The sequence below is a fragment of the Nycticebus coucang genome, chromosome 20, assembly GCF_027406575.1.
Source record: "Nycticebus coucang isolate mNycCou1 chromosome 20, mNycCou1.pri, whole genome shotgun sequence".
NCBI classification, from domain to species: domain Eukaryota; kingdom Metazoa; phylum Chordata; class Mammalia; order Primates; family Lorisidae; genus Nycticebus; species Nycticebus coucang.
Window position 1 is genome coordinate 60,300,975 of NC_069799.1, and position 14,313 is coordinate 60,315,287.

The 14,313-nt window shown below is 44.9% G+C and overlaps 1 protein-coding gene across 3 annotated transcripts in view; it reads right to left on the bottom strand.

The window, feature by feature from the left end:
* Positions 1 to 14,313, bottom strand: part of DHTKD1 (dehydrogenase E1 and transketolase domain containing 1) — a 64,052-nt gene that overhangs the window by 32,390 nt on the left and 17,349 nt on the right. For all 3 annotated transcript variants that reach the window (XR_008376269.1, XR_008376270.1, XM_053573020.1), the window contains exons 2-6: positions 13,432 to 13,587; positions 9,856 to 10,067; positions 7,895 to 8,089; positions 6,092 to 6,361; positions 482 to 653 (exon numbers count right to left, since the gene is read on the bottom strand). Coding sequence is in view for 1 of the 3 variants with exons in the window: in XM_053573020.1 (XP_053428995.1) it covers positions 482 to 653; positions 6,092 to 6,361; positions 7,895 to 8,089; positions 9,856 to 10,067; positions 13,432 to 13,587 (1,005 nt within the window). In the remaining 2 variants the exon portion in view is untranslated. The remainder of the gene's footprint in view (positions 1 to 481; positions 654 to 6,091; positions 6,362 to 7,894; positions 8,090 to 9,855; positions 10,068 to 13,431; positions 13,588 to 14,313) is intronic.

Genomic DNA, 14,313 nt, shown 5'->3' on the forward strand with positions numbered 1-14,313 from the left:
TGAACTAGATAGAAGTTTCTCTACAAATACCTTGTCTGACCCAATGACATCTCTCTGTCCCACACACCAACACCACCACAGTGGAGACATGTCACCTCCCTATGCCATACACCAACATCACTGTAGTGGATGGAGATATCACCTCCCCTGTGCCACACAGCCACATCACTGCAGTGGACAGATGTCACCTCCCCTGTGCTACTCACCAATGTCACTGCAGTGGACGGACATCACCTCCCCTGTGCTACTCACCAATGTCACTGCAGTGGACAGACATCACCTCCCCTGTGCTACTCACCAGTGTCACTGCAGTGGACAGACGTCACCTCCCCGTGCCACACACCCACATTACTGCAGTGGACAGACGTCACCTCCCCTGCGCTACTCACCAATGTCACTGCAGTGGACAGACGTCACCTCCCCTGTGCTACTCACCAATGTCACTGCAGTGGACAGACGTCACCTCCCCTGTGCTACTCACCAATGTCACTGCAGTATAAAGAAGATCTCCCTCTCTCGGCTGGGGTGGTGTAACCCAGCTGATTGTTGACAATTAGATGGACACTCCCACCAATTCTAAAATGTGGTAGGTTAGACAGCGTGAATGTTTCTGGAACAATCCCTTGTCCACAGAAAGAAGCGTCACCATGAACCTAAATCATGGGGAGAGAAAAAAGAAAAGGAAGATAAGGAATAAAAAACGTAGATTTTCTTTCGTACTGGGATCAACCACTTTCACATACTAGTAGGAATAGAAACCACCCTGTTACTTCTCCACTGCCCTCCTAAAAACATGCGGGTCACAGATTCCTAGAATGGTCAGGCTGATCTCCAAAGCACCTTTCAAAGATGCTCAGTCAACCCTGGTTTCTCTTCAGATTGTGTCCATCTTTCCCCTTTTACAAAGATGCTCAGTCAGTCCTTTTCCTGTTGCAGCCGCTGTCAGGGAACCTGTTCCTTCTACATCGTGTCATCACGGAAGCAAACATTCTGGGGGCACCATAAAGGCAGGGCTGTTGGATGTAAAGAGAAATCAGCTGTAGGAAATCTTGCCAGAGGACAGCCTGTGAGGCGCAAGGAACACAGCACAGTCTTGGACTCTTCCTCTCATCTCACCTCCTGGAGAGAGACCGTGTGGCTCACGTCCCCTAATCTTTGCCACCACTGTGAACATACAGGAATGTGACGTGATGAGGTGTGGGAGAAAAGTATCTCATGTACAAGCAGAAAGAGGATTTGCAGAAAAGAAAAACGTTATCATGGAAGAATATATATGCTATCCTTCTAGAACATTCAAAGTCATTGTATTACCATACCTGGCAGATTAGGTGGTAGAGAACAAAAAAATTTTTTTGTTAGAGACAGGCTCTCACAAGGCCATGTGCAGTGCCTCACACCTGTAATCCGAGGGTGTGGGAGGCTGAGATGGGAGGAGCACTTGAGCTCAGGAATTCAAGACCAACCTGAGCAAGAACCAGACCTCATGTCTACAAATAAATAATAAAATTAGCTGGGTATGGTAGCATCCACCAGGGAAGCTGAGGCAGGAGGATGGCTTGAGCCTACAGCATTGAGGTTTCAAAGAGCTATGATGATGCCACCGCACTCGAGCCTAGGCAACAGAGTGAGACTCTGTCTTAACAATCAAACACAAACAGAGATGGGGTCTCACTGTGTTGCCCAGGTTGGCCTCAAACTCCTGGACTCAAGCACTCCTCCCACCTTAACCTCCCAAGTAGCTAAGATTACAGGTAAGCACCACTGCCCTGAGAGGAAAATCATTTTTAAGTTTAAAGCAAACAGTAAAGGAATTGTGACCTTAGAAGATCTTAGAAAAAAGTATGAGAGGGCGGTGCCTATGGTTCAGTGAGTAGGGCGCCAGCCCCATATGCCAAGGGTGGCGGGTTCAAACCCAGCCCCAGACAAACTTTAACAAAAAAAATAGCCAGGCGTTGTGGCGGGCGCCTATAGTCCCAGCTGCTGGGGAGGCTGAGGCAGGAGAATCACGTAAGCCCAAGAGTTGGAGGTTGCCGTGAGCCGTGTGACGCCACAACACTCTACCCGAGGGCAGTACAGTGACACTCTGTCTCTACAAAAAAAAAAAAAAAAAAGGAAAAAAATATGAGCTCTACTGGCTTCACATTGAAAGGCTCATGCCTGTAATTCTAGCACACTGGGGGGCTGAGGCAGTAGGTTGCCTGAGTTCAGGAGTTTAAGACCAGCCTGAGCAAGGAAGAGTGAGACTCCATCTCTACTAAAAATAGAAAAATTAGCGGGGTGTTGTGGCGGGTGCCCATAGTCCCAGCCACTTGGGAGACTGAGGCAAGAGGATTGCTTGAGGCCAAGAGTTTGAGGTTGCTGTGAGCCATGAAGTCACAGCGCTCTACCCAGGGTGACAGAGTGAAACTCTGTCTCAAAAAAAAACAGGCTATTATCATAAAAAGCCAAAACATAAAACACTTAACTAAAATGATCTGATAAGCTCAGAGAACAAGAAGAAATAAATAAAAATGAAGAAAGAATATTTGCAAGTAGATTTTATTAATGCTATTGAAAATGTCCTGAGGCTGGGTGGGGTGAGTCACACCTGTAATCCTAGCACTCTGGGAGGCTCAGGCAGGTGGATTGCCTGAGCTCAGGAGTTTGAGACCAGCCTGAGCAAGATCAAGACCCCATCTCTAAAATTAGCCAGGTGTTGTGGCAGGCGCCTGTAGTCCCAGCTACTTTGGAGGCTGAGACAAGAGAATTGCTCAGGCCCAAGAGTTTGAGGTTGCTGTGAGCTGTGATGCCAGGGCACTCTACCGAGGACAACAGAGTAAGACTCTGTCTCAAAAAAAAAAATAACATAAAATATCCTGAAAAATATCGTTCTTATATAAGTAGAGTACTCTGGCTTAAGAAAGGAAGCACTCTTCTACCTAAGGGAAATTTCCAGTCTACACCTACCCGGCTTACAGGTGCGACTGCCATTCTGGAGCACCGACACCTACTGATGGTGTACCTTGCATTATTTCCATTAATCCACCCAACAACCAAGTGGGAGAGTCAGATGACGTTAAGACATCTGAACTACTGTTTTTTTCACAAATGAGGACATCAAGGTTCAGAATGAGTAGAGTTCACGTGGCTTGGGCTAGACTTTCTATGATGTATCCATTTTTCCCACTCATTTCCCCATTCCTCCAAGTCTTTCACCTGGATCAGGAAACTTATACACACATATTCGTGTTTAATCCTCACAACACTGTAAGGAGTCTGACATATCCCCATTTCACCTATGAGGCTCAGAGAACCTCACTAACAGGGCCAAGCATGCCGAGATAGCAAAGTCACGGTGTGAACCTAGGTCTTCTGCTTTCCAGAGCCCTTGTGTTTTCTATGTTACGTTACGCCGCAAAGTCCAGTGCTCAGCACACACAAGGTCAAGGGGTTCCTGACATCTGAACACTCCTTGCTCTATGGTCTCCTTGCTCTGAGATTTCTTGAGGGGTAATGATGTAAAGGAGATCAGTACAACAAGGAAAGGAGATGTTGGCCTCTTCCAGAAAAGTGCTATAGCAGAGGCAGCAGAGACATTAGGATTTGTTTACATTGGAGACATTTGTTTATAACTTGCATGGTTTTATCACAATCTTAGGGTTCTTTTTTTTGTTTTTGTTGTTGTTGTGTTGTTCTTTTTATTTTTTTTATTTTTGGCCAGTGCTGGGTTTGAACCCACCACTTCTGGCATATGGGACCAGCGCCTTACCCCTTTGAGCCACAGACGCTGCCCACAATCTTAGGATTCTTGACACTAAAGCAGTGGTTCTCAACCTTCTAATGCCACCACTGTATCACAGTTCCTCATGTTGTGGTGACTCCCAACCATAAAATTATTTTCGTTGCTACTTCATAACTATAATTTTGCTACTGTTATGAATTGTAATGTAAATATCTGATATTCAGGATGGTCTTAGGTGACCCCTGTGAAAGGGTCGTTCGACCCTCAAAGGGGTCGCGACCCACAGGTTGAGAACCACTACACTAAAGCATGCATGTGTCACAAGCTGATGTTATTTTCCTTCTTGAATCAAAAGAGACCACTGTGCTGATAAAGCTTTGTGGAAAGAAAGTTCCTTTAACACAACAAATGCTGGGGGAAGGGGAGCCAGTCACCCAGAAGTGTGGGGAGGGCTTGGCCCACACAACAGATCACAACTGAGATAAACAGAAGGGGGGCAGAAAAAGTAGTGTCCAAAACCTCACCCACCGAGCAAATGGCCTCCAAATTCCAGGTCCCCGAAAGAAATCACAATTGTGTACTCAAGCAAGGCAAGACGTGTCCAGACAGAGCGGGACAAAAGTGGACAAAGGAGGGTGGCACCTGTGGCTCTGTGAGTAGGGTGCCGGCCCCATATATGGAGGGTGGCAGGTTCGAACCCGACCCTGGCCAAACTGCAACCAAAAAAAAAAAAAAAAAATAGCCAGCTCAGCACCTGTGGCTCAAGCAGCTAAGGCGCCAGCCACATACACCTGAGCTGGCGGGTTTGAATGGAGCCCAGGCCTGCCAAACAACAATGACGGCTGTAACCAAAAAATAACCAGGCATTGTGGCGGGTGCCTGTAGTCCCAGCTACTTGGGAAGTGGAGGCAGGAGAATTGCTTGAGCCCAGGAGTTGGAGGTTGCTGTGAGCTGTGATGCCATAGCACTCTACCCAGTGTGACAGCTTGAGGCTCTGTCTCAAAAAAAAAAAAAAAAAAAATAGCCGGGCATTGTGGTGGGTGCCTATAGTCCCAGCTACTTGGGAGGCTGAGGCAAGAGAATCTCCTAAGCCCATGAGCTGGAGGTTGTTGTGAGCTGTGACAGCACAGCACTCTACTGAGGGTGACAAAGTGTTGTCTCTAAAAAAAAAAGTGGACAAAGGAGGGCAGTTTCTCATCATTTTAAAGAAAATGTCATTTTCACCTCTTTCTTCAGAAGTTGGTCTTAAGGTCAGCGCAGTGTACTTGGTGAATGACTGAAATAGTTTAAAGTGGTATGAATTAAGTGACTGGTAAAGGAATGGCTAATGATTTGCAGATTTCTATTCAGAAATACCATGTCATAATCAAATCCAATTCTGCCTACCCCTAGTTTATTTGCTACAAGTTTCTGGCCCATGAAAAATTACCATGAGGGCGGCGCCTGTGGCTCAAGGAGTAGGGCGCCAGTCCCATATGCTGGAGGTGGCAGGTTCAAACCTAGTCCCAGCCAAAAAAAAAAAAAAAAGAAAAATTACCATGAATAGGATAATGTGGCTATCTGTATACTTAGCAGAATATTCTACTGCTATATATATATATGTGTGTGGGTGGTGCCTGTGGCTTAGTGGGTAGGGCGCTGGTCCCATATACCAAGGGTCGCGGGTTTGAACCCACTCTGGCCAGCTAAAAAAAAAAAAAAAAAAAAAAAAATCATATATGTGTGTGTTTGTCTATTATACATATAAATATATATGTATATATAACATTATATATATATCCCTACCCCTTATGGAGTTTGAAGACTCCATTGCTGACATCTGGATTAATTATCCCCCAGTAGTTGAAAGTTGGTATTTAAATGAATACTCTTAGAAGAAAATGTGACCCACAGCTCAAATCTCTTCTTGGGTTACCAAAAATTGGGGGGCAGGGATAGATGAAAATAGAGCCACACTAATAATTTACGTTGTTCGCCTTAATGCCAAAGGCCTTCATTTTAAAACAAACAAGCAAATGAAGTCAAACCCCACTCCTGTAGCCTTGTTAGTTACACAGACACCACAGTTTCCTACTGGCCTGTAATTTCAGAGAAGTAATAACATCTGTCCTCTGAGAATTAGCAGGTGTGCCAGCCAATACCCCTCAGTTAATTCACAACTTGAGAAAGGAAAAATGCAGTGGAAACCGCAGGCTAACGTCAACCTTGTATCTGCCATTAATTTTTAAAATGAGCCCAGAATCTTCTTTTCACAAAAGGTCATCTCAGTTTGCCCTTGAACATCTATAATCTCCTCTTAGTCCTACAAACCCAGATGTTCTTTCTGTCATTTTCCCAACCTCTGACCTTACTTCCTAAAGCCCCAAGTACCTGTAAACAAATGACTTTGTCCCCGGGCCGAGCTGAGCTGTCTGGAGAGTAGTCCCCATCTTGTCGCGACTGTTGCCTGCCACGAGTTTTCCCCACGGCCACTGGGTTGACAGCTTCCAGATGCGACGGATTAGGCAGCATTGTCACGTGGACGGGATGGTGTGCACCGAAGTCCAGGTCCACAGAGGAGGTCAGGTGAGACAGGACATCTCCGGTCACTGAGAGAGTCTCTGGAAACTCACTTAAGCCTTGCATTTTACGGAACATTAGCTATGATGAAAAAACACACAAGGAAAAAATGTCTCTTACCACAGTGGAGACCAGGGAAGAAGACGTGATTAGTTTAAATCATACAATAAAAGAACCTCCACACCAACGCTTTCATAACTATTACAACTAAGTGGTATTTAAAGATAGGCACAGGCTTGTAACTGCTTTAAGGTAAGACAAACAGGGTGGTCATGAAACACTGTAAAGATCCACCGGTTAGATTGTACTTTCCAAAGAGAACTTGGCATTAATGTCATAAGAGGTAGAGAGGAAAGTAACAGGATAGGCTGTCATCCCATTTGGACAGGAGTGAAGTACACTGCTTAACTCAAGTCAGATCTACCCGTCTAACTTTCAAAAGATTCCTCAAAACGTTATCTTCTGCATGCCATTTTTGTACTCTTCTGGGTGATACATGTTATTTGCCATTTTGAAAACAAACAGAATTTAAACAAACAAACCAAAAAAAGAAGTTAGGTAAATGGTTAAAGGCCCTCAGCCAGTAAATAACAAAGCTTGGTCTTGAACTGAGTTATTTCCCAAAAACATCTAAATTGCCCACATTGTTTGAAGGAATGAACCGAAAGTTTCTCCAGTTTGCAACTGCTTCTTACTGACTTGTCCCCAAACAGGAACAGACAGCGGAGGCACATGTGTGTTTCTCACAAGCATAATAATTCACGGTCATTTCTGCATCTTGGAGTATTTTTTGGCCTGGGAGATGTTAGGAATGCAATGTTCAGTCTAAGAATTCCTGCATGTATTTAAGTATATGCCTCCACAGGTCAATCCTTTCATTCTGGGCACAGGGCTCATGCCTATAGTCCCTATAGCACTGTGGGAGGCCAAGGCAGGTAGACTGCCTGAGCTCAGGAGTTTGAGACCAGCCTGAGCAACAGCAAGTCTCCATTTCTTTCTTTATTTTATTTTATTTTTAAACAGAATGAAGTAGCTTTTTTTTCAAGACTCCAATTTCTACTAAAAAAAGGAAAAAATAGGTGCTGTGGCAGGCACCTGTAGTCCCAGCTACTGCAAAGGCTGAGGCAAGAGGATTGCTTAAGCCTAAGAGTTTGATGTTGCTATGAGCTGTGACGCTGGCACTCTACCAAGGATGACAGAATAAAACTGTCTCAAAAAAAAAAAAAAAAAGAAAAGAAAAGAAACACTGCTCTACAAAAATAACAAAATTAGGGTAGTACCTGTGGCTCAAGGAGTAGGGCGCTGGCCCCGCATATGGGTGGTGGCGGGTTCAAACCCGGCCCCAGCCAAAAACTGCAAAAAAAAAAAAACAAATTAGTCAGGCATGGTGGTGCATGCCTGTGGTCCCAACTACTTGGGAAGCTAAAGCAGGAGGATCACTTAAGCAACAAATATATATATATAAATCAACCTGAATACCAATTCTGCCTGATTAAGTTCTATCAGTTAAGCAATCTCCTATATCAACTACCTGAATGCTTCGTTGGTTTTCTAAAATGATTCTGTCACAGTCAATTATGTAGCACTGGCGACAAACACAGAAAGCAAACCTACCTCTGGAGGGAACTGCAGAAGGCCTGTCAACAGATTCAGCCTCCCTCTGTGGGGCATCCCAATGATGACATCGGTGATCCCAGCGTAGGCTGACATCTTCAGCAGCTCGTGGAAAAAGCCCATCATGCTTTCAGCCCCTTCACCTCCGTATCGCTTCACTGTGGCGAACTTGGTGGCCAAAAAGTGGTCAAATTCCTATGGAACGTGACATCAGATATGTGAGCTGTAGGAAGGTAGCCAGCTACTCCAGGGAAAGGCAGACGTGTGGGAGAGAAGACCCCACACCGCTCCTACGGCCACAACTGTGTCCCTTTCTGCACATCCCACAGACATGTGAGTAACACAGAACATGGCAGGAAAGTTCTCTCTAGAGACCTCAGACTGCAGGAGGGGCTGCAGAGAGAACAAGCTGAGGGGTGGAAGAAGTTGCCCCAAGGGAATCCCTTAGAACAGGTGTTATTTTTGTTTTGTTTGAGACAGAGTCTCACTATGTCACTTTCAGTAGAGTGCTGTGACATCACAGCTCACAGCAACCTCAAACTCTTGGGCTTAAGCAATTCTCTTGCCTAAAACTCCCAAGCAGCTAGCACTATGTAGGCACCTGCCACAACACCCAGCTATTTTTTTGTTGTTGTTGTAATTGTCGTTGTTGTTTGGCAGGCGGCCCAGGCTAGGTTCGAACTCGCCAGCTCCAGTGTATGTGGCTGGCGCCCTAGCCGCTGAGCTACAGGTGCTGATCCAGAATGTGTGTTTTTCTACATGAGAGGCCTCTCCCACTGCCTCAGTTTGATCGGGGGCCTCTACAGTGCTATTCCATCAGGGCTGCAAATTGTCCAACCATCCAAACTGTTAGGAACAGGTTTCTGGTCATCTTGACGTGCCTGAGTCCTGATCATAGCTCTGATGGAGATTCAGTTCCATTAATTTGGATCAAGGCCAGGCATAGTAGCTCAACACCTGTAATCCTAAAACACTGGGAGACCCAGGCAGGAAGACTGCTTAAGGCCAGGAGTTCAAGACCAGCCCAAGCAAGAATGAGACCCTTGTCTCTAAAAAAAAAAATAGAAAAATTAGCCAGTCCTGGTGGTGGTTACCTATAGTCCCAGCTACTTGGGAGGCTGAGGTAGGAGGATCACTTTGAGCCCAGACATTCCAGGTTACTGTGAGTTATGAGGACTCCACTGCACTCCAGCCTGGGAAACAGATTGAGACTCTGTTGCCAAAAAAATTTTTTTTTGTATCAAGAGCCTCTCTCGGGGTGGCGCCTATGGCTCAAAGGAGTAAAGCGCCCCCATATGCCGGAGGTGGCGGGTTCAAACCCAACCCCGGCCAAAAAAAAAAAAAGAGCCTCTCTCATGTATAATCTTTCGATTGTTTCAGGTAAGTTCTTAAGAAATAAGATTTTTTTTTTTTTGCAGTCTCATTCTGTTGCCCCAGGTTAGAGTGCTATTGTATCAGCCTAGCTTACAGCAATCTTGAACTCCATGGATCAAGGGATCTTCCTGCCTCCGCCTCCTGTGTAGCTGGGACTATAGGTACCCACCATGATGCCAGGTTAGTTTTTCTATTTTCAGTAGAGACCGGGTCTTGCTCTTGCTCAGGCTGATATAGAACTCCTGAGCTCCAGGGATCCTCCCACCTTGGCCTCCCAGAGTGCTAGGACTACAGGTCTGAGCCATCATATCCAGCCTAAGAAATAAGACCTTAAGAGAAAGAATGAGCAGACAAATACGTAAGTATTTTGACTCGGAGGAAAACCAATGGCTTGATTGCTTGGCAATCTTTTTTTTTTTTTTTTATTTAGAATAAAGTGTTGTGTGTGCTATTGTCTGTTGTGCCGAGGCAATGGAGAGGGAGGAATAAATTCGGAGTTATGGCTTAATTCCATCTCTTTAATACTTATACATCTTCATAGGAAATAAGCTGATGTATGCCACTGATGATAGAGGCAGCTTTTGTACCTGAGATTCTAGCATTAGCTTGGAGAGATATTTTCGTTCCTCTGTAGAAAATGTCTCCTTTTTCAATTCTTCAAACCTCTTGGCAAACCAGTCTTTCTCCTCCTGGCTCTGAAGTTGGGCAGTTTCAATGGAGATCTGCCCGCAGTAGATTTCATTGAGATAGGTCAGTACTTCCTCAAGAGAGGCCTCCTCTTTCCCCATGTTCAATAATCCTATGAAATGGAATTAAAGGGATCATTCTGAAGAACAATCAACCCTGCAGCAAACTCATTCTGGAACATGCCAAAATAATTACCTCAATTCAGAGCACTTTGTTCTCAATAACGTGGGTCATAATTAATGCTTATCTAGATGTTTCTAAAGGCACAACTAAAAATATGATCAAAGGGCAAGAAGTAGTAAACTAGGAGAAGGAAAAAAAAACTTTCTTCACACAGACAGAGCCCTGTTGCTTTAGGCTAAGTTTTGATTCTACAGTAATTTCAAAATAAAAATTAAAACTTACCTTTCATCTGCTTTACAGCTATAAATCACATCTTTATCTGAAATATTTCCCAAAATCTTTAAGTCTTGTCAATAATGTCCATTATTAAACAGTTGGTCTCAATGTGAGTTTAAACATGGATTATTTATTTATTTATTTATCGTTATTTTTTTGGAGACAGAGTTTCACTCTGTCACCCTGGGTAGAGTGCCACGTGGCATCATCATAGCTCACAGCAACCTCAAACTCTTGGGCTCAAGCGATCCTCCTGCCTCAGCCTCCCAGGTAGCCAAGAGTGCCCACCATAATGCCTAGGTAGGTTTTCTATTTTGAATAGAGACAGAGTCTCACTCTTGCTCAGGCTATTGTCAAACTCCCGAGCTTCAGCCATCCACCTACCTTGGCCACCCAGAGTGCTGGGATTACACGCAGGAGCCACTGTGCCTGGCCTAATCATGGATTAATATTAATAATTTTCAATGGACAAATTTTATTTATTTTTTATTTTATTTATTTATTTATTTTTGAGACAGAGTCTCAAGCTGTCGCCCTGGGTAGAGTGCCATGGCTCATAGCTCACAGCAACTTCCAACTCTTGGGCTTAAGCAATCCTCTTGCCTCAGCCTCCCAAGTAGCTGGGACTATAGGTGCCCACCACAATGCCCGGCTATTTTTCAGTTGCAGTTATCATTGTGGTTTAGCAGACCTGGGCTGGGCTCGAACCCACCAACCTTGGTGTATGTGGCTGGCGCTGTACTCACTGAGCTACGGTGGACGAAGTATTTCTTCGCCTAAGATCTAAGACCTTGATTAACATTCTCAGTTGTATGGAAAGGATACATAGAGAGAGCGTGTCTTTTTTTTTTTCTTTTGATCCACCACTAAGAGGGTATGTCTTGATTACAGACTGTGGTTTAAAAAAATAAATGAAAGAAGGCAGCGCCTGTGGCTCAGTGAGTAGGGCACCAGCCCCATATACTGAAGGTGGCAGGTTAGAACCCGGACCAGGCCAAACTGCAACAAAAGAATAGTCAGGCGTTGTGGCGGGTGACTATAGACCCAGCTACTCCGGAGGCTGAGGCAAGAGAATTGCCTAAGCCCAAGAGCTGGAGGTTGCTGTGAGCTGTGACCCCACAGCACTCTACCAAGGGCAACAAAGTGAGACTCTGTCTCTAAAAAAATAAATAAGAATTAAGAATAAATAAAAGAAAGAAAAGAGAGGGCGGCGCCTGTGGCTCAGTGAGCAGGGCGCCGGCCCCATATACCGAGGGTGGCGGGTTCAAACCCAGCCCCGGCCAAACTGCAACAACAACAAAAAAATAGCCGGGCGTTGTGGCGGGCGCCTGTAGTCCCAGCTACTCGGGAGGCTGAGGCAGGAGAATCGCCTAAGCCCAGGAGTTGGAGGTTGCTGTGAGCTGTGTGACGCCACAGCACTCTACCAAGGGCGATAAAGTGAAACTCTGTCTCTACAAAAAAAAAATAGAAAGAAAGAAAAGAGAAAATGGAGAGAAATAGGACTCAACTCATTTGATTTTTACACTAGAAATGACAAGCCATGAGTTCTTCCATTTCAAAAGCCACAGTATGTAGAGATAATGAAGGAAGATTCTATGCAGCTAAATAACTGCAGCGTGTAAAAACAGAGCAGCGGCATGCTTAGCACATTAGCCAAAATTATTTTCAGTTGTTGAATGGCTTGCATTAGCTTTCAGTCCTTTATGAAGTAAAAGTTGCTAAAATTGATTGTCAGGGCTTTAAAAGGTATTATGAGGTGTGACAATTAAGTTTGCAAACTGGCCACTGTGCACTTATGTTGATGCACTATAGAAACAACTTGATAAGGTTTCATAACCTTGGTATATCCGTGTCTCACAGTAGTGCTCACATCACCGAGTGGCAGTGTCTTGCTATGTGGCACTCGTTATTGTTTTTGGGTGCTGTGGCAAGAATGTCCAAGCTTGAACTAGAGTAACAAAGAAACATTTGTAAATTTCTCGTTAATCTTGGCAATAGGGAGAGAAATCAGGGATGTGTTAGTCCAAGTTTATGGGAACGATGCCATGAAGAAAATAGCAATATATATACAGGGATTGAATGTTTTTCTGAGAAGAGAAAAAGCAGTGCTGATGAAGAGAGGTCAGGGCGGCCAATACCAAGCAGAACTGACGAAAGCATTGCAAAAATTCAACTAATTGTACATCACAATTATCAGCTGACTGTGAAAAGCATAGCAGACCAAGTGAACACGATATAAAAACAGGAAAATCTTTATAAAAAAAAGAAAAAAAACCTCAGGAAAATCTTAACTGAAAATCGTGGCCAGTACTCATGACTCTTGCATCACCATAATGCACCAATTCACATGGCACTATCTGTGAGGCAGTTTTTAGCCAGTAAACAAATAACTGCATTGGTACACCCTCCCTGCTCACATGATCTGGTCCTAATGACTTTTTTTTTTTTTTTTAGAGACAGAGTCTCACTTTGTCACCCTCAGTAGAGTGCTTGGCTTCACAGCTCACAGCAACCTCAAACTCTTGGGCTTAAGCAATTCTCTTGCCTTATCCTCCCAAGTAGCTGGGACTACAGGTGCCCGCCACAACACCCGGCTATGTTTTTTGTTGCAGTTTGGCTGGGGCAGGGTTCGAACCCACCACCCTCGGTATATGGGGTTGGCACCCTACTCACTGAGCCACAGGCACTGCCCCCTAATGACTTTTTTGTTTACCCTAAGATAAAGGAAATATTGAAAGGAAGACATTTTGATGTCTTCAGGTTATTAAGGGTAATGTGATGCTAGTTTTAATAGCCATACCACAAAAAGAGTTCCAGAATTCCTCTGAAGGGTGGACTAGGTGCTGGTGTTGGTGCATAGCTACCCAAGGGGTGTACCTCAAAGGTGACCATAATGACATTCAGCAAAGAGGTATGTAGCAATTTTTCCAGGACAAGTTCATGAACTTAATCGTCATACTTGGTATTTCTTCAGTCAAAATAAATAAATTAATTAATAATAAAAAACAAAGAACAAGAAAGGAACCCCACCTCCTTTAGGCAGCTCCCTGCTCCTGCCTGGGGAAGATGAGCCATACCTGCGGTATTGAAAGGTCCCTGCAGCGTCTGCACCAGGGCTTGGATTTCAGGGACACTGTCCAGCAGGGCTTGTCCAGCAAACAGGGGGTTGATTTTGGCAGCTTTATGACCGTGCTCACAATATACTGTCACCAATCTGGCAAGGCCGTGATCAACTAAATCAGAGGGAAATAAAACAATACAAACAGTTTAGGAAATGCCCACAAACCACAGAAATCAGCTTTTTTTTTTTTTTTTTTTGTAGAGACAGAGTCTCACTTTATGCCCCTTGGTAGAGTGCCGTGGCATCACACAGCTCACAGCAACCTCCAGCTCCTGGGCTTAAGTGATTCTCTTGCCTCAGCCTCCCGAGTAGCTGGGACTACAGGTGCCCGCCACAGCACCCGGCTATTTTTTTGTTGCAGTTTGGCCGGGGCTGGGTTTGAACCCACCACCCTCGGCATACGGGGCCGGCGCCCTACTCACTGAGCCACAGGCGCCGCCCTAGCTTTTTTTTTTTTTTGAGACAGAGTCTTACTATATCGCCCTCAGTAGAGTGCCGCAGCGTGACAGCTCACAGCAACCTCAAACTCTTGGGTTTAAGTGATTTTCTTGCCTCAGCCTCCCACATAGCTGGGACTATATGCACCCACTACAACACCCGGCTATTTTTTTGTTGTAGTTGCCATTGTTGTTTGGCAGACTCTGGCCAGGTTTGAACCCGCCAGCCCCCGGGTACGTGGCTGGCACCCTAGCCACTGAGGTACAGGCTCTGAGCCACAGAAATCAGCTTTTTAAAGAAGCAGTTGCAGCCTTAAGCAGTTTAAATGGCTCCCACCTACTACATCCATGGGCAGTTTTCAAGATAAAGACTATCCACATCTAGGTAAACACATTTATTG